General features: G+C 45.6%; 1 protein-coding gene across 1 annotated transcript; it reads right to left on the bottom strand.

Moving 5' to 3' along the window:
- Positions 1-4,296: 4,296 nt before the first annotated feature.
- On the bottom strand, positions 4,297-17,131 carry ALAS1 (5'-aminolevulinate synthase 1). Its single transcript, XM_063113896.1, has 11 exons — positions 16,999-17,131; positions 15,806-16,025; positions 13,620-13,847; positions 12,518-12,667; positions 11,399-11,621; positions 10,318-10,502; positions 9,601-9,780; positions 9,029-9,193; positions 6,912-7,180; positions 6,028-6,190; positions 4,297-4,599 (listed from the first exon to the last, which is right to left on the bottom strand). Exons 2-11 carry the CDS (start codon positions 16,002-16,004, stop codon positions 4,439-4,441), a joined length of 1,923 nt encoding a protein of 640 aa, XP_062969966.1. The 5' UTR covers positions 16,005-16,025; positions 16,999-17,131; the 3' UTR covers positions 4,297-4,438.
- Between the last annotated feature and the right edge of the window lie 966 nt (positions 17,132-18,097).

Raw genomic sequence — 18,097 nt, 5'->3', positions numbered from 1 at the left:
ATTCTTCTTGGCCTTTCTGTGCAGCATTCCTTCCACCAGGGTTTGGGGAAGGACCCTTTCTGGAATGGGGGTCTTTCATCTCCAACCAGACAAGGGTCAGAGGATATCTTTATGGCCAGCTCCAAGACAGAAAGGCAGGGGAAGATTAGAGTCCTGCCTTGGTGAGAAAAAGGAGCAGGAGAAAGGAGGGCAGGAGAAGGTCAGAGAGTCATCACCTAGAAAATTACAAGAGCTATAGGAATTATGGGCCAGGAACTATGGGTGGAAAAAAAAAAAAAAATATATATATATATATATATGAATAAAAATTATGTATATCATAATACCACACTCTAGGATACTTTATTTAATGCCCTAAGCTTCTAAATATTCTTGGAAAGGGCCAGCCTGTGGCTCACTAGGGAGAGTGCGGTGCTGATAACACTAAGGCCACGGGTTCAGATCCTATATAGGGATGGCCGGTTGGCTCACTGGGTGAGCGTGGTGCTGACAACACCAAGTCAAGGGTTAAGATCCCCTTACCGGTCAGCTTTAAAAAAATAAATAAATAAATAAATAAATAAATATTCTTGGAAAACTTTCGTGACATTGTACTGTTTCACCTTAGAGTTGTTTATAAAAGCCAAGCTTCTCATTTTTAAGCAGTTCATAAATCCCATCTGCTTCCTGCAGATCTTTCCATCTTTTGTTCTTATAACCCCAAGAAGCAGGGAGGGGAAAGTTCCCCAAGGGCCTTGTAGACCCTGTTGGCTCTGAGTCTTATGAAGGAAGAGTGAGACTTCCTGGGCATTCAGGTAGAGGCATTGCCCACGCTAGCACTGCCCACTTGAAGGGGAGGAGGTGGAGGAGTTCTAGGCGTGGGAATGTGTCGGACAATGGAGATTCCTGAAAGCTGGTGTGAGGTAACAGGGCTGGGGGCACCAAGGGAGGGTGTTTCCTGAGCAGGAAGGTATTGTATCATGGTTCCGAGGTGACGTGACTTCCTTCATGCCTAGTGGCCTGCTTTGATGTGCAGTTTTTTTTTTTAATTTGGTGGCTGGCTGGTATGGGGATCCAAACCCTTGACCTTGGCATAACAAGGCAGCGCTCCAACCGAGCCTCGACATATGGTCTTATCTGCTGGGAACGTGACTCAGCCGAGCTCTTCTCAGTGCCAGGCCCAATAGGGGTGTGTGTCTCAGGAAGCCCAGGCGTGCTCCCAGCCTCCCAGGAGGATGGGGTGCCAGCACAGCTCTCCAGGGAGGAGAAAGCACAGCTGCTCTTTCTAGAGCTACGAGAGGGAGACAAGGCCGAGAGGTCTCCTCGCCACCAGCTGCTTGGTTTTTCTTCAGCTCTCCCATTCTTCCTAGCAAACTACACTTGCCATCGGGGTTCCCTTTCATTCCCTCAGCATACATTTGCTCAGTGCCTACTGTGTATCAGGCACTGGACTGGACTTTGAGGACACAGAAGATAGAAAGGGTACCTGTCCTTATGGAGATGACATTGCACAAGGTCAAATGCGACGGGAAAAAGTCGTGGTGGTGACTGGCGCTTTCAACGGCAGCATGGCAGGGGCCAGGTGATGATGAGAATGCAGAGGGACGGCCTTAGCCAGCACACTCAGCGGAGGTTCCGTGGGGACCCTTGTCCTGAGGGAAAAGAGACAGCCATGCCATAATCCCAGGTAGAAAAATCCAGGCAGAGAGAGAATGGCTATCACCTTGGCCTGGAAGCTGGTGAGAACCTAGGTATTTGAGGCCCTGAAGTGGGCCCCAGCCTATTAAACAGCATGAATAAACGGTGGGATGGGAGATGAGGCTAGAGAGCTGAAGGCGAGCCCAATCCCAGCTTTGGCAGCCTGTGTGGGGAATCTAGAATTTAATTGAGTGCAACTGGAAGACCCAGGGAAACTTTCTGCAGGGGTGGGACGTGATCTGATTGGTATTTTTAGATCTCTCAGGGAGTTCCCCACATCTGTGGACGGGCTGATGCAGCTGTCATGAGATCTCTGCAAGGAAAGTCTAGCCAGGGGCTAGACTCTTCTTCCCATGGCTGGAAGTGGGGTCTGCATCATGCATCTGTGCCCACCCCCTCTGCTCCTCCCCAAGGTAAGGCACTGTAGTAGACCAGGCACTGAGACACCCATGGGTCCCAGCTGGTCTTGTGGCTCTGGTAATGTTTGGTACCAAACCTGGGGGCCAGAAAGAGCAGTGCTTAGGACTCCTTGCCTCTGGTGCCTTTCTCTGACCCCTGGTGTCCCTCCCTCTGGTCCCCCCAGAGACAAATATGCCCGGAAAGAGCAAATCGAAGCGTGGGAGGCACCCCATTCACTCTCCTCCAGGAGTAGAACGTGGAAGGGACTAAATGGGCACAGCGCGGCCCTGGCCACTACCCCTTCCCGTTTACAGCAGTAAGCATGGCCTCCTCCCCCACTCCCAATCCCACTCCCACAACTGTAGCTTGGATTTAATCCAAGTTTACAAGTAGACACCTCTGGGGGGGCAGACAGTGGACAAGGTGGCAAGGGGTAGGTATTAGGGGTCCAAGCAGCCATGTACAGACTCTATATACAATATACAGACAGGGTCCCTCTCCCACCTGAACCCCCTGACCTTTCTTGACTTCCCCTTCCCCACCAGGCTAAGGCCCCCCACCTAAGGATCCCTGGCTCCTCTTTTGTTTCTGTGAAGCTTGGACCTATGCAACGCACGCTTTTGGAGACCATAAGATCACAATGCCCCCTCCCTTCCAGCCCTGAGGTGGAACCTTGCTCTCTACCCATCTATGTGATCCCCACCCATCCTCCTGGACTTTTTTCAAGTGTTTTGGCTGAGACGTTCCTATTCTGCTATTAGTCTAAAAAAATAAACTGGAGGTAAAAAAAAAAAAAAAAAAAAAAAAAATCAGGCTGCAGTTAGGGTGGAGGCTGGAGCAGATGCCACAAGAGGTGGCATGCCAGGGTGGCAGCAGGGGAGGTGATGAGAAATGGCCTGATACTTCAGAGGTGGAAGTTACAGGACTTGCAGGGCTGGCCAATTAGCTCAGGTAGTTAGTTTATGGTGTTGGTAACACCAAGGTCAAGTACCGGCCAGCTGCCAAAAAGAAAATTACAGGACTTGCAAATGGTGTGCATGTGAGGCAAAGGCAGAGGCGACTTCCAAATGAGAGGCTCTGGCTAGATGGCACGAAGAACAGTGAGGGGTGGGGAAGGGAGGGGCGGGCAGAGCCAGGGAGGCCTCTGCACCTGTGCAGTGGGAGGTGCTCATCTGACGCCCAGTCAGAGCCAACAGTTTGCGGTGTTCAGATGGAACTGAGAACCCTGCACTGAGAGGGACCACGTGGGGTGGGGGGTGTTGAGTGCAGTTAGAGATGAGCCTGGTGGGACCATCAACATTCACAGGAGGACCCAGCCAGTTAGACCAAGAAGAACCAGCTCACAAAGTAGGAGGAAAACAGTCAGGAGAGGTTAGTGGCACAGCTTAGAGGAGAAACCTGTCAAAAAGCCAAGGACAACCACCTCCAACACAACTGAGATCCAGTGAAATGAGGACAGAACTGGCCGCTGGATTTGGCAAGACAAAGGCAAGATGTGGCAAGAAGAGTGGCCTCCAAGGGACTGGGGATGAAAGACCGAATAGGAGGGATGAGGGGAGACAAGGGGCAGAGATGGGTGGCAGCTGGAAAGGGGTATAGACTGAGGGAGAGCACGTGTATTTTTGACAAATAAATAAACAAATAAAGTGACAAAAGCCAGGGAGAATGAGACAGCAGAGGAGGAAGGATTCGTGACACAGAAGAAAAGAGATGATTGCAGGAATGTACAAGAAGCAACAGGATCCAAAATACAAGTGGAAAGAGTCAGGGTGAGAAGCATAGACCCTGCACTTCTGCTGGAGGGGACACGATGGGCTGGAGGACTAGGTGGTGACAGATAAGCCAGCCCCTCCTATCACGGGGAAGATAGTTGAAGCAGGAGCAGGAAGGGAAAGCAGGAAGGATGCAGCTGCAGAAGGACTCTGGGCAGCACTGACTGCCCGTTTAAGACTCAAGGCTAGAAGTTCCACGTGAACCCGGCTGCCGTTGAGGTGTTGCTTCTTTCAGAACTGTTCAGCCACTGGGGTGCAGCAGGCACCAAACAGGTAGTTGGGATCAAGCAGAGCAGGAGGTGCTGCCACTCCAGCAGGGTCTGAGCCATTACCAGAGGACCAGTATATTTTTGTACAGCTTATACATCTCTATAACATAGACTGAATTTAAAGGGAAGGGATGATGAAAAAAATTTTGTTTGATTAAGTAGTCAACAGCAGAAAGACCCATCATTTAAGAATTTATTTTCAGGACTATGTTTTACTATAGATTAAAATTTAATATAATTTAATTCACATATAAAGACAACTCTGGAAACTATCTGGATATGATAATGGCCTGGGTTTAGGTAGAGTAATTGAGGTCACATTCAGGCCTGAGCAGATACCAACTTGCTCATGCCTGAGAAATAGGATTTCTCCCTTTCACTCATCACTTCAAAATGCAGTGGCCTCCTGCAGAAGTTGCACTCGGCTGAAGAATGTGGCTTCAGTTCCAGCCCCACTCGCTTCCATGTGGCCAGCAGATTCTCTGTGAAGAAAAACAGTTTTTAAATATTAAAGGGAGTATACACCCAAGAGAAATGAAAACATATGTCCATACAAAAACTTGTACACACTGGGCCGGCCCGTGGCTCACTCAGGAGAGTGTGGTGCTGATAACACCAAGGCCCCGGGTTCGGATCCCATATAGGGATGGCCAGTTAGCTCACTGGGTGAGCGTGGTGCTGACAACACCAAATCAAGGGTTAAGATCCCCTTACCGGTCATCTTTTTAAAAAAACAAAAAAACTTGTACACAAATGTTCAAGTAGCATTATTCCTAACAGTCAAAAAGTAGAAATACCCAAATGTCCATCAATTAATGGATAAACAAAATGTGGTAAATCCATTCAATGGAAGATTTGATAATAAAAGAAATGAAGTGTTGATTAATGCTACAATACGAATGAAACCTGAAAACATGATGTGAAGAAGTCGGGCATAAAGGACCACATATTGTACATTCCACTTACAGAAAATATCCAGAATAGGCAAATCCATATAGACAGAAAGTAGATTAGTGGTTGACAGGGGCTGGGGAAGTAACTGCTAATGGGTATGGGATTTCTCTCTGGGGTGATGAAAACAGAGGTGATGGTTGCACAATATTGTGAATGTACCTAAAAACTTCTGAATTGTATAGCTTAAAAGTGTGAATTTTATAGTATGTGAATCCTATCTCAATAAGGATGTTATAAAAATAAGCAAAATAGAGAAAAGCAAAACCTAGAGTTAGGCTTTATCTCATAGGCCTTCAGGGAAGAGGTTGCTGCAATGTCTCCACATCAGGGTTAATTTAAACTGAGCATTTCTAACACAACGCAAAGCCTCTGAGGAAGCTCAGCTGGCTCAGGAGGGCCATGTACCTTTGGGGCAGAGGCAGCTTGCGGCTAAAAGTCCTCCTCAGTCCCTGCCTTTAGTTTGGACATGGGGGGAGGGAGGTGGGGGGAGACAGTAGAGAGCTGTGAGCAGTATAAAATGCTGAGCAAATACTCTTATCAGAGGGGGTTAGGTATGGGGTTAGTTCAAGGACCACACAAAATGAAGGAGAGCAGTGCAGAAGAGAAATATGAGCTGGACTCTGGAGGGCCAAGGGAGACTCAAGCCTTCAAAGGCCTCTTCTCCCCTGCAACAGCCATTACTGTGCTTCCTTAAGTCATATACACAAGGGGGCACTGGAAACACTGGGTGGATTAGCAGGCTCCCTCAGAGCTTTCATAATGACTCTGCACCCTCTTAAAGTGAATCAAACAACTAAACATATTTTAGAGTTTTGTACCATCTGAGGGCATTCTTAATTATACGGAAAAAGAAGAAACAAACCTGAATGCCTCTGATGGGCTTCAATTATAAACACTGCAAGACGACAGCTTTACGCAACTGTCCAATGAGGCACCAGCAGCTCCCAGGTACTCACCAAGGAAGTAGCTCATCATCTGTGGTGTGTGGTGAGGGGTAGGGGCAATCCGTAGGAGCTCTTCCCCACGGGGCACTGTGGGGTAATTGATTGCTTGGACATAGATGTTATGTCTGCTCATCAGTTCGTCACAGACTTCTGTGTTTTTCGCAGCATCTGCAATCTAAGTTTGATGATAGTGGAAGGTAAGGTCAGAACAGGATAACTACCTCTTAACAGAGATTCCAATGAACACTGCCCACAAGGCTCATGATGAAGACCAGACTGTAGCAGTATATACAAACTTAGGGGAGAGGAACAATGCTGCCCAAACACCTGCAATTTAAAGGATCTGGTATTGATCAGTGAGGAACAGAGAACCAAAACTATATTAGGAAGAAGTAAATTTCACATTGCTCTCCCTCCAAAGCCTCACCTGGGGAAAGTGGTTCTGTTCCTACTAGCTAGTCTTCATAGCCAGGATGTATAACTCAGCCTCAGTTATATTAGCTATATTACACTAATTCAACTGTGACACCAACAGAGCTACCATTTATAGTGGGAAGGGCAAGACTTATTTCAAAATTTACTAAATAGAAAGCCATACTTCAAAGCTGGCCAAGCTCAGGCTTTGAAGCTTTCCAGATATAAGCTGTATTTATCTCATTAAGGTCAATGCTTTGGAGAAGGAACCTCTGCTCCAGCCTCAAAGGGTTCAGGGGGTTCATTCTCATTGTGAAGTGAGCCAAAGGTAGAAACATGAGACAGCCTCTGGCTATAGCCCCCTGTCCCAGCAGTCACCCCTACCCCCCAAGCCCAACTTCAGGAAGGTGTGAACCAGAACATCTGCACATCAAGTGTGGAGGCACAGCCCCCAGTGAGTCCAATCACAGACAGGCCATTACCCGCACAGGGATGATGTGACTGGGGCAGTGGACAACTGGGAAGCCAGCATCCATCAGCATCTGCCTCATGAGCTTAACGTTGCGCTGGTGCTGGCGGCGAAGCGCCCGCCCCTCAGCACTCTTCAGGATCCGCACAGACTCCAGGGCTCCAGCCAGCAGCATGGGTGGCAGGGAGGTGGTGAAGATGAAGCCAGCTGCGTAGGACCGTACGGTGTCGATCAGAGATCTTGTGCTGGCAATGTACCCTCCAACACAGCCAAAGGCTTTGCCTGGGAGGAGCAAATTTATTACATTTATTACAGCAACAGCCTCTAAATGTACACAGCAAGGTGTTGTAGAGCCTCAAATAATTTACTTTTCTCCTTATCTACTCTGTCCCTAGACTGACAGAGGTAAAGGGATGTCCACCCCTTTTTAAAAGGGAAAAAGCTGAGGAAAGTTATACGAGGGTCTTGCCTGAAGTCACATGGCTAAGCTAGAGTCTGACCACAATCAAGACCAGGCCTGGCCCCAGTGTGCCCAAATACCAAGTCTCCAGACCAAGCCTGGCTCCAGTGTGCCCAAATACCAAGCGGCTACCTCTCTTCCCACCATTTTATTCTCACTTGCCTTTCCCACCCAAGCTTGCTGCTCTGCCAGCCAGCAACGCTCCATTTCTGCACTGTATGTGCTCTTTGGAACAAGATATGAGTTGTGGTACTTGCGCTGTCCTCTCACTGTGAACATTACCCTTAAGGGTGGAGTGTTATCCAGCTAAAGCATTAACTGTTTTGCTGTGACTAGTGTTATTTCCTACTTAAGTAAACACAAACTCTGACAATTAGCATTTGCCAGATAAATATGAAAACGCAGAACCTGTCAGGGTTGATTTAGGGCCAGACTTGTTTTTCAATTCTCGTTAAGTCCCTTTGTATAATCTATATCTCAAGTTTCAGGATTAAGGACTCCAGAAAGAGTCCTCAGAGATCTTAACATTATGTTCTGTAATTAACATTTTTGCTGGAACCACATGCAGAGCAGGATTGGTTCAAACCCCTACAGTGAAAAATCTCTCTCCAGCCTTTCCCATCTTACAATGAGTGTACCTTCAGAGAGCCCACGTCATGAGAGCTCTTTAAAAGAAAAGAGCTGCTGGAATTAGGACACATGAACAAGTGCTTTTCTCCTGGCAGGGTTCTACCCTGAGCACCCACAGGCTCTCTGGGTCTGCACCAGGCTCTCACAGGCCTTGGCAAGTGCTAAAGCATGCTTTTTTGCCTGCCTTTCCTTTACCAAGTGCAGGCTATAAATTGGCAGTTTAGCTGATTGCTACGTGGATTTCTAGCTGCCTTACCAACTTTTGAAGGTTTAAAAAAATCCTCAAATCTATACAATTTACATTTTTATCTCTTTTGGGTTCTCACAGGCAAAGGGAATGTCTACAGTAATTGTCTGCGCACAACTCATTTATCTTCTCCACAAAAATTATGATTTCAGTCCTATTGTTATCTCTGTTATATTGATGAGAAAATCGAGTCACAAGAGGTTATCTACCAACCCAAGGTCACTCAACTGGTGAGTTATGCAGCCAGGATTTAAACCCAAGGCAGCATGGCTCCAGAGTCTGGCTCCCATCTACACAAGATGCTGCCTCTGTATGAGAAGGAGCAGAAGAAAGCCAGGGTGAGCTGGAATGTTCCCATGTGGTAGGCACAGAGCTCAGTACTTCACAACATCTGAACCTAACAATTGCTCTAGGAGAAAAGTACTAAAACCCTTTTTTCTTTTTAATTTAGGGGAACGATCTAAGGCATAGAAAGTAAAGACTCTTGCATGGCATGTGGCTAGAGCCACAGCTATATTTGGAATAAGCTCAGATGGTAATCAGTGGTATTTCTGTCATGTTAGGCTGTGAGAGTTCTTTAATTCTGGGAGCCATGCTTTCATGCCCCAAGGGATTCTGCTAAGCTGTGCTGCCACTCATGGGGATATAACATTTCACCCAAAAGAAAAAGTGGCCCAGGCTTTATATGTTATCACACTGTCTCCTCACCTGTGCCGTTAGACTAGTTAGTCCTTGGTCTTGTTAGGATAATGTAATTTTAGTGTAGATGACAGGATGTACAAAATATACATACCAAGTGTTCCAGAAATGATGTCCATTTTTGGCATGACTCCATCTCGATCACCAATCCCTCCGCCTTGAGCCCCATAAAGCCCCACTGCATGGACTTCATCCACGAAGGTGATTGCTCCAAACTCATGGGCCACATCACATAGCTCTTCCAGTGGGCACACTGCCCCTAGCAAAAGACAAGAGACTGCTTGGAAGAGCTTGCCATTTTGGAAATTTCTGTTTTGGTTAGAGTCAGAACAGAATAAACTTACATTCTAAGGTATCATTTTTAATATTGCGGAGAAAATTAACTCCCCCAATTTCTAGGTTATCTTGAGGTCTTAGAGCTTAGTAAAAGCCAAAGCAGAAAAATCTACATTCATTGTTCATAATTATCTTCTGAAGAAAAAAAAACAAAAAAAAGAAAAGAGGGAATCTACATTCACCCAAATCCTTAAAATGTTCATCAATTACAAAATCCCAGCAGAGTGAGAGGAAAATAAAATGCAAAAACAAATCAAAACACTATACTTTTAAAGAGCTTGGGCCTAGTTTTTCAGCTCAGGTTTCTGATTAGCCTGTGTTTAGACTTACCATCCATTGAGTGGACAGTTTCAAATGCAACAATCTTGGGGACTGAAGGGTCAGATCTTTGCAGCAGTTCTCTGAGATGGCTGACATCATTATGGCGGAAGATATACTTCGGCACTCGGCTATTCCGAATCCCTTGGATCATGGAGGCATGGTTCCCAGAATCAGAGTAAATCTCACAGCCTGACACGACAAAAATGCTACTTATTGCCATCTGCATCAAAGATAAATTAATTCCTAGACAGAGACAACAGATTTTTCCCTGAAAATGCCAAGTAGAAAAAAGACACTGTCTGCCAATTTCTTCCTAGAAAAATAATTAGCTAGTGTTTTTCCTTTCAGAAGGCCCAAGGTGTAGAATAATCCTGTGGCAGGTAACTAACCTGCTTTTAAATCTGGCTGCCCCAATCCAAACTTAATCAAGAGATAACTAAAAATGATTAAGAGATTTCTCCAAAGGATCTTCTTGGAATACAAACCACATTTGAAGCAGTTTGCGTAAGGGACCTTCCAAATATCAATCTTCATTGATATCATGTTCTACTGGAACTCGTAAAGTGTAACTGGCACTTCATGCTCGATCTAACAGCAAATGGTCCCAGACAAGACCGTTCCTCTCAATTGAGAGTTTTTGGTAAGCCTTCTTTGTTGCCAATATTCTTGTTACTACTAAGAAACCCCCAAAACTCTATAAGACACCCACATGCCATGCTTCCTTACCTGGCATCATCTTAGCCAGGGTGAAGAGGGTTGAGTCATTGGCCACAAAGCATGAGGAAAATAAGAGTGCCGCATCTTTCCCATGGAGGTCAGCCAGCTCCCGCTCCAGGTCTACATGGAATTTACTAGTTCCAGAAATATTTCGAGTACCACCTGCCCCAGCACCATGTTGTTTTAAAGTTTCCCTGTTAAAACAAAACAAAAGACAGAAAATAAAGCTCATGGTTCTAAACACTATGTGATTGTTCCCAGGATCCAAGAGACTGAAATTTAATGTTGATCTAGCAACTCTCTCACTGTGAAACCTGGGCCCAGTAGTTTCAACTGACTTCATCTTCAGACTAGGGAGAGAAGGTGTCAACACTATGGTGATGACACCTTTAGAATCAAGAATAAGTGTTCATTTAATAGTCACTAAGTACTTAGTATTAGCCAAGTTAATTTACTAAGGTTCCTTTCCTCTGAAAAACATAGTCTTTCCAATAACATGACATATTAAGAAAAAGCACTCTAGAGAGACATCTTGGATGGTGGTTACCTAAACCCTCTGCAAACCAGTCATGTAATGTCACGATATACATGTATTGTTAAATCTAAGATAGAACTGTCTTTAGCAAGCCTCTTGGAGAGTTTGGCAAGCAACTTGTTCAAGCATCCCTAGCTATGGCAATCCTCCTGAAGGGCATGAATGATGGGATCTACCATCTTTTTTGAAGTAGCTTTTCCTCTAGTGCTGCTAGATTTGTATTCTCTGCTTGTATCCATAACCAAGGATGTCTCTGTGCATGACTGCTTGATATTAAAGACACACTCACTCATGGAGTGGTAGGAAGTGAACCGACCTGTGTAGTCAATGAGCCCGTAAGCATGAACCCTCACACAGTAAGGAGCTCCACCAGCTACTTGCACAGTCAAGTTTCTTTATAAGTAATCTGTAAATTTTTCAAAGGCTAAGAATAGTTTTTCGTTATGACACACTTTCAACTGCTGAATATTCCCTCCATAAAAGATCCAACTCCTATAAATCATCAGTGTCTTGCCAAATAATGCCAGTGGTATTTGAAAGCCAAGGGCTACTTACATAACTGCCCCACACACCCGTGGGTGGCGACTCATCCCTAGGTAGTCGTTACTGCACCAGACCGACACCTGCTTTTTGGTGATGAGGGAGTCTGAATAGTCATCTGCCATGGGGAAGATGTGTGCTCTCCGGTTTACAGTTTTAAAAACTCGGTAGGTGTGGTCATTTTTTTTCTCATCAATTTTCTTCTCAAAGAAACAATCATACTGAAAAGTGGAAACAGCTAAACACCAAACAAAAGACAGTAAGGTATGATGGTTAAGAAGCACATCTGGGTTTCTGTGACAGACAGACCTGAGTTCAAATCCCAGCTTGTCCACTTAGTAGCAGGAAGATTCGGGGCAAGTTACTTAATAACCTTGAGAAAAAATAGTGACTTAGAGCAATATAAGGAATGTAAGGTCTGCTAAATTTAACAGGCCCAGAGAGATATGAGCATACAGTCATGTCCCCCTCACCCTGTCTGGATAACTGCTAAAAAGCATGTTCTGGTGGTGGTTTCCAGACTGGGTGCTGCCACCAACAGGTATAGATTACCCAAATGTTGTTATCACTAGTTGTATAATGCGACTCTCACTTTTTTTGTTGCAATGTTCCTGGAATTTATGATGCAAAGAGCAACATATAGCCAATCAGTAGCTCATTTTATTTTAGCAAACTAATATAAATTCTTGGCAAACAACTTTGGAACTGCCCCTTAACTTCTTTCTCCCTTTCAAAATCTGTTTGTAACTGCTGCCCAGTGGAGCACATATCCAAGGCAACTTGGGTTTGTGTTTCCTGGGCTGTAGTCCTCAACACCTTGGCCCAAATAATCTCATTGTTTTATATATTTTTGCCTCAGTTTCTTCCTTTTGGTTGACATCCTCATCTTGTGAGGAGTTAATGAGATTGTGCATGTCAAGTGCCTGGCAGTGCCCAGAGTGTGGATAGCAGGTATTAAAAGAGAGAAGGCAGGTTACCAGCAGCATTTGTAGTCACTATGACTGAGAGCACCTACTCACTCAAACGAGGGACACAGTTTTCAATCCTTAATTTACCATGCAATTTTATGTTTAATCTGATGCATGTTTATGTTATAAACTCTCTCCTGCATCAGGCAAACCACAAGAAACTTACATTTTGGCAAGTTATCTTGAAGAAGATGAGACACTCTTTCTGGTCTCTGTTTTCGCATGATATCCTGGAAGTTCTTCAGCAATCCACTTGGATCCCCTCTGTCAGTCTGCACACTAATCACACTGGGGTTCACTGAGGTTTGGGCAACCTCTGTAACAAAAGTAACAAGAGGCAAATGGGACTTTTTTTTTTTTTTTAAACTACTCAAGTGTAAGTGAGGGAGGGTGGAAGAGCAGAACGAGGAGTTCAATCTGTAACTAACTGTGAAAAATCAATTGAGATAACTCACTACCTTTGGACCAGGCCCAACATAATAGTCTGAGTTCACAATACTTTCCATACATATTCTCAAAAATGGCTTATTGTCTAGCTCACAGGAAAAAGCCAATCATAACCAAAGTTAATTGTAACTCAGTGTATGAAGCTCTTCTTCTATTTTATTTACTGTAATGGCTGACTTCTTGCTGCTATTTTGTTTTCAGAGCTACCAGCCAGTTTTAATGATCAGTAAAGTCCAAAGCTTTCTACCTGGTTAGCATGACCTCCCCACTTCACCTCATTTACCCTCTCTATCCTAATCTCAATTTTCTTCACAGAAAACAATTTTGGTCATATGTATAATTTCTGCTGGTGAGGCTTTTTGGAGGCCTTGGGTGCTCTGTGGCTGATAGCCAGAGCTGGAATTAAGATTGCCACTCAATGACCATCAGCTTGGTCATATGACACATAACTTGGGAGTCCTAGGACCAGCACTTACTGCAGTAACACCATTGTTTTCTACCTTTTATCCAAAGCGACAAAGGGCAGATTGCAGGATAGACCAAAGGGACAAAGGGCAGTTGGTACCAGCTCAAGACTGCAAGTTATCTTCGAAAATTAAACAGTTATTGTAAAAGCTGGTCACATCCTATACGCTCACCAGAAAGAAAGTCCCACATTTTGCAATACAGTTCTTTGATTGTCTGTCTTGAGGACCTTCCTCCTTGGCCATAAAAGAGGAAGGCGTTTACACAAATATAGCCCTAATAACAGCTCATACACAAATCTGAGGATCCAAAAGAACCTCCTCACTCTTCCTAAAGGTTCTTGTCTCATCCGTTACCTTTCCTCACAGCATGCATTTCCTGCACATCCTCCTGAAGCTCGAGACTGGCTTTGCAGAAGACACTGCTGCCCCTCTGGCTCATCTGTGCTGCCAGGAAAGGGCATTTGCTTGCAGTGCCCTGGCTAGTGGCAGGTGAGGGGTGTCCAGATGGAAGCTGTGTACTATCTGGAGTCTGCTGGGATTTGTCAGGAGCCTGCTGGACCTCAGCTTTGGCAGTTTTGTCCTCTGAGGGAGGAAATGGAAAAAGTGAAGCATCAGATCTGGTTGCACAGTATACAAGAAAACCACTTATTTCTTTCTCTTATTGCCTCAAAGATAAACTTTATACTTACTCTACCCTATAATCCAGATACAAGCTTACTTTTATTAGGTTCTGCTAATATCTCTAATTTCTCATCTGCCTCACTGGAAACAATGCTCCTGTGAAGACTTAATTCGAACACTCCAGTCACCTCCCTAACCCACAATTTTCCCCTTATAAATCCAAAAAAGTACCATTTTCTAGTTTTAGACAACCCAGAGTCCTTTAGTTAGATCATTTCCAGTGACTCCTACCCCAAGTATATTCAGCATATTTCACAAGAGGACACACTCTCTACAGTAATTGTAAGTATTCATACAATTTTTTTCTGTTAATATTTTCTAAATCGATTTTTGACAAAAACGCTATTGCTTAACATAGAAACTATGAGTTTTCTTCTAAACAAAAGAAATTAGACTAAAATTTAGGTCTTTAGATTGCTGTCTAATACAGTGCAAATTTGTAGTAAGCTTAGAAAAAAACCAAGGGTATATCACATTCACATACCTCATCTACTTTCTCATCTAAATTCACCAAAGAAGTCTGCTGACTCATCACAGTTGGCTGGTAATTATGCCTCTAGTTACAGTGACTTCCCTCTCCCCTTGAGCAAATTTGATCACTTTCCTTCTAGAAAAGCTTTTCTTCATCATTTTGGAATACTCCTGTGAGTCACTGGCTAGCCTTTCCTACAACTTGGGTAAGGTATCTCAATACAATTTCCAATAAAATCTTCTATAAAAAAAGCCAAAAAATTATTTTGAAGTTAATTTCATTGATTATAAAATAATACATATTCATTATAGAAATTCTGGCGAAAGAAGAGTCCTATCATTCAAAACATAACCATTGCAAACATTTTGGTTAAAAAGACATAACTCCTGAAAATTAGTCCTACAAAGGATAAAATCCTTTCCACTTAAAGAAAAGAAATTCCTTTCTTAGAAGTCCACACCCACAGAACACACCTAAGAAAAGTCTGTAAGGTAAAATATACTGTAGGATTAAGTGAAATCTGAAAAGCCTAATCCTCTCCTGGCAGAACCAGATCAAAACTAAATTCAACTCTAGTCTCTTTATTAAAAACAAAACAAAACAAAATTATGTATAAAATGAAGATGTGCTAAAAAATCACTAACAAATACTGTACCATTGCATTGATATGAGTAGTCAAATTCATACAAAGTAGAATGATGACTGCCAGAGGCTGGGACATGGGAGGTATGGGAGTTACTGTTTAATGGGTACAGAGTTCAGTTTGGGAAAATGAAAGAAAGTTCTGGAGATGGATGGTGTTGATAGTTGTACAACAATATGAATGTACTTAATACCACTGAACTGTACATTTAAAAATGGTTAAGATGGTAGATTTATTGCGGTGCATTCTACCACAAAAAAAAATTTTTTTAGGGCAGGCCGGTTATCTCAGTTGGTTAGAGTGTGTTACTGATAACACCAAGGTCCAGGGTTTGATCCCCGTACTGGCCAGCCACCCCTCCCCCCAAAAAAAAGAAATTTAAAGAAAAAAACCCCACTACTTTAAAAGCCAAAGGCCATATATTTAATGAAAGGTTGAAATAGAACATTCTAATTTAATATTTATGTGAATGAGGCACTGAGGAAACACTAAAACACCAACAGACACTGACATGCAATCCAGAAACCTGTAATGTGGAACAGTGGTCACCGTTTCACCTTTAAAGATGGAAAAGTAAAAGTGCCTACCTCCTGGGGTTGGGGTGACAGTGATACAAGAGAGCCCACGCACAGAGCTGAGCCTCCATTAGTGGGGCCCTCACCACCACTGTGGATTGGCACTGCTTCTAGTCCAGTAATGAGTGTAAACATCCCCACCCGCTCCTTCACTGCCAATGACACTTACTCTCATTGGCTGGAGGGGTTTCTTTGATCTGCTGGCTGTGTACTGCTGAAATGGACAGAACCCGAGGGGCTGGTTTGGCTCCAACTTCCATCATCTTGGGGCAGTTTTGGGCATAGAACAACAGAGATTTGCCTGCCTTCTGCAGAAAAGTCTGGGGGACTCGGGATAAGAATGGGCAGCGGCGAACAACAGTCTCCATGTCCAGGAAGTGCGCTGGCTCCTGTAGAAAGACCGATAATGAGTGACATCAAACTTGTTAATAAGCAAATACAACTGTAAGGTCATAGGGTTCAGGTGTCACCTGAAGTTTATACCCAGGGTATTCTGAGATACTAACACCTCTCACTCAAAAATGTCTAAGAACAGCACTGATGTGGGACTTAACTAAGGAGTGGTAACCATACTTTACTGAGGTCATCAAATTCTTCATTTTCCATCTCTGTACAAAAGCATCTTCAAAACAATTTCACCAAATGAATTAAATACTGATAATTAATAACTAAGGGGCTGGAAGGATGAGGGACAAGTAAGGAACAGTTTTGGGAGTCTAGAGGCTCCTTGAGGGAGGTGCACAGTGCAAATAAGACAACTTGATACACACGCAGGTGGAAATGTCTGCTGGGGGAGAAGCCACTGTCATCCATCAGGCAGGAAGGACAGGACTCTTAGGGATCCTTTCTTCCTCCTGGTCTCCACGCCCCCAAAGCCAGAGGAAGGCGTCCAGCGGGCCCTGAGTCCCTGAGGCAAGGATTTCCCCCGAGGTCATGCCCCCACGGCTGGGAAAACCGGACATTACTGAAGAAGGAGGAGGCCTAAAGAAGAGCAGGAGTATGGGGGGAAGCGCCTTGGGACTAATTGGGAAGGCGCTGGGGCTATAAAATCGAGGGAGTCGAGTGTGGTAAAAGGAGGTGATCCTCCAGGAGTGGGGGTCAGAGGTAACTCGGGGTGGAAGGCTGGAGAATAATTGGAGGGATATGGGAATGGAATACTAAAGCGGCCAGTTAGACAGGGAATGGCGGGAGGGGACTGTTTGGGGGAAACTGAGGAAGCCGAATAGGCAAACTATTTGGAGGATGAACGTTGACCCCAAGGGGGCGGGTGACTGGGACGGTGGGGGATGGGGTCAGAACGACCGGGGGAGCAGGGGCCAGTTTGGCAGGACACGCGGGGGCACCCACAGCGTGGGCCCTCACCTGCGCGGAGAACTTTGAGGAGGCGGTGGTGACGGAGAGCACTCTAGCCGAGAAGTCCAGATGAACCGTGGCCCTTGTTCACCAGCAGCCGAAGGCCCGCACCGCCAGCGACCTAATATACAGCGGGAGTGACGGCTGCGCATGCGCCCTGGGTGCGGCCTGCCTCCGCGCAGGCGCGCCGTGTAGCGCTCCGGGAGTCGGGAGACGGGACCGGGAAACCCCTAGTACTGGGTTTGCGCCCTGGGCTGGGGTTGCTTCTCGGGCGCGCCTGGGGGAGGAGGAAGGGCAAGGCGGTGGGCGGGCGAAGTCTGTTTTCGGGGCCTCATCTTGCACCCCCGTGCCGCCTCCCCACTAGTGCTTCAGAACCCTGCGCCTCCATCGTGGAGCGTTAAAAGGACAGAGACGGAGGCGAAGTGCCACTAGGGCCAACTGAGGGAAGGGGGTTATAGGGCTGTAAAAATGGGTGTCTTGGACATGTAGGAAGGAGGAGATACAAGGGGTCCCGGGCCACGGTCTTAAGAAGGATCCGCTTCACCAGGGACTTGCTTTCGCGGCTGTGGGGCTGTGAACGAGGGCTTCCTGGAGGAGGTGGGGCGAATTGCCCAAGGCTAGAGTGGTGCTGGTGGGCTGGAGCTCGGAACCTCGGAGTAAGGAGGAAGTAGCGGAAGCAGGAGACCCAGCTGTGGCCCCTTCCGGTTCGAGATGATACAGAGAAGGGATAGAGGAACAGGACTGGATGGAACCCATTGACTCCACAGCTTTGCGCACCAGGGCAGAGAGGCACAAGGCCTGACACATAGTTAGAGTTTGACACATATTAGCTATTTTTATTTTTCATCGAGGCTTGTCCAAAGTTCCTTGCTGGCCACCCTAGACACCAGCTGGCTGGCTTAGGACTCCATCCCAGAGTTCAGAGTTGGGCCATACCTCCTTTGAGTCTTTCCCAGACCACACCAAAAGTGTAGGGCTTGGCAAACCACCTCTCAGGAATACCAGCCTGGCCTCCTTGCTCCACACCCTTCTTTTGTGCTTGGCTCAGGCTGGGCTGGGCTGGGCCTGTGCCAGGCTCAGAGCTACCCTCCTCCACTCTTAGGGAAAG

The sequence above is a fragment of the Cynocephalus volans genome, chromosome 11 (genome assembly GCF_027409185.1).
Source record: "Cynocephalus volans isolate mCynVol1 chromosome 11, mCynVol1.pri, whole genome shotgun sequence".
Lineage (NCBI taxonomy): Eukaryota > Metazoa > Chordata > Mammalia > Dermoptera > Cynocephalidae > Cynocephalus > Cynocephalus volans.
Note: the sequence above shows the minus strand (reverse complement) of the source record. Positions and strands in the feature narration are given on the sequence as shown.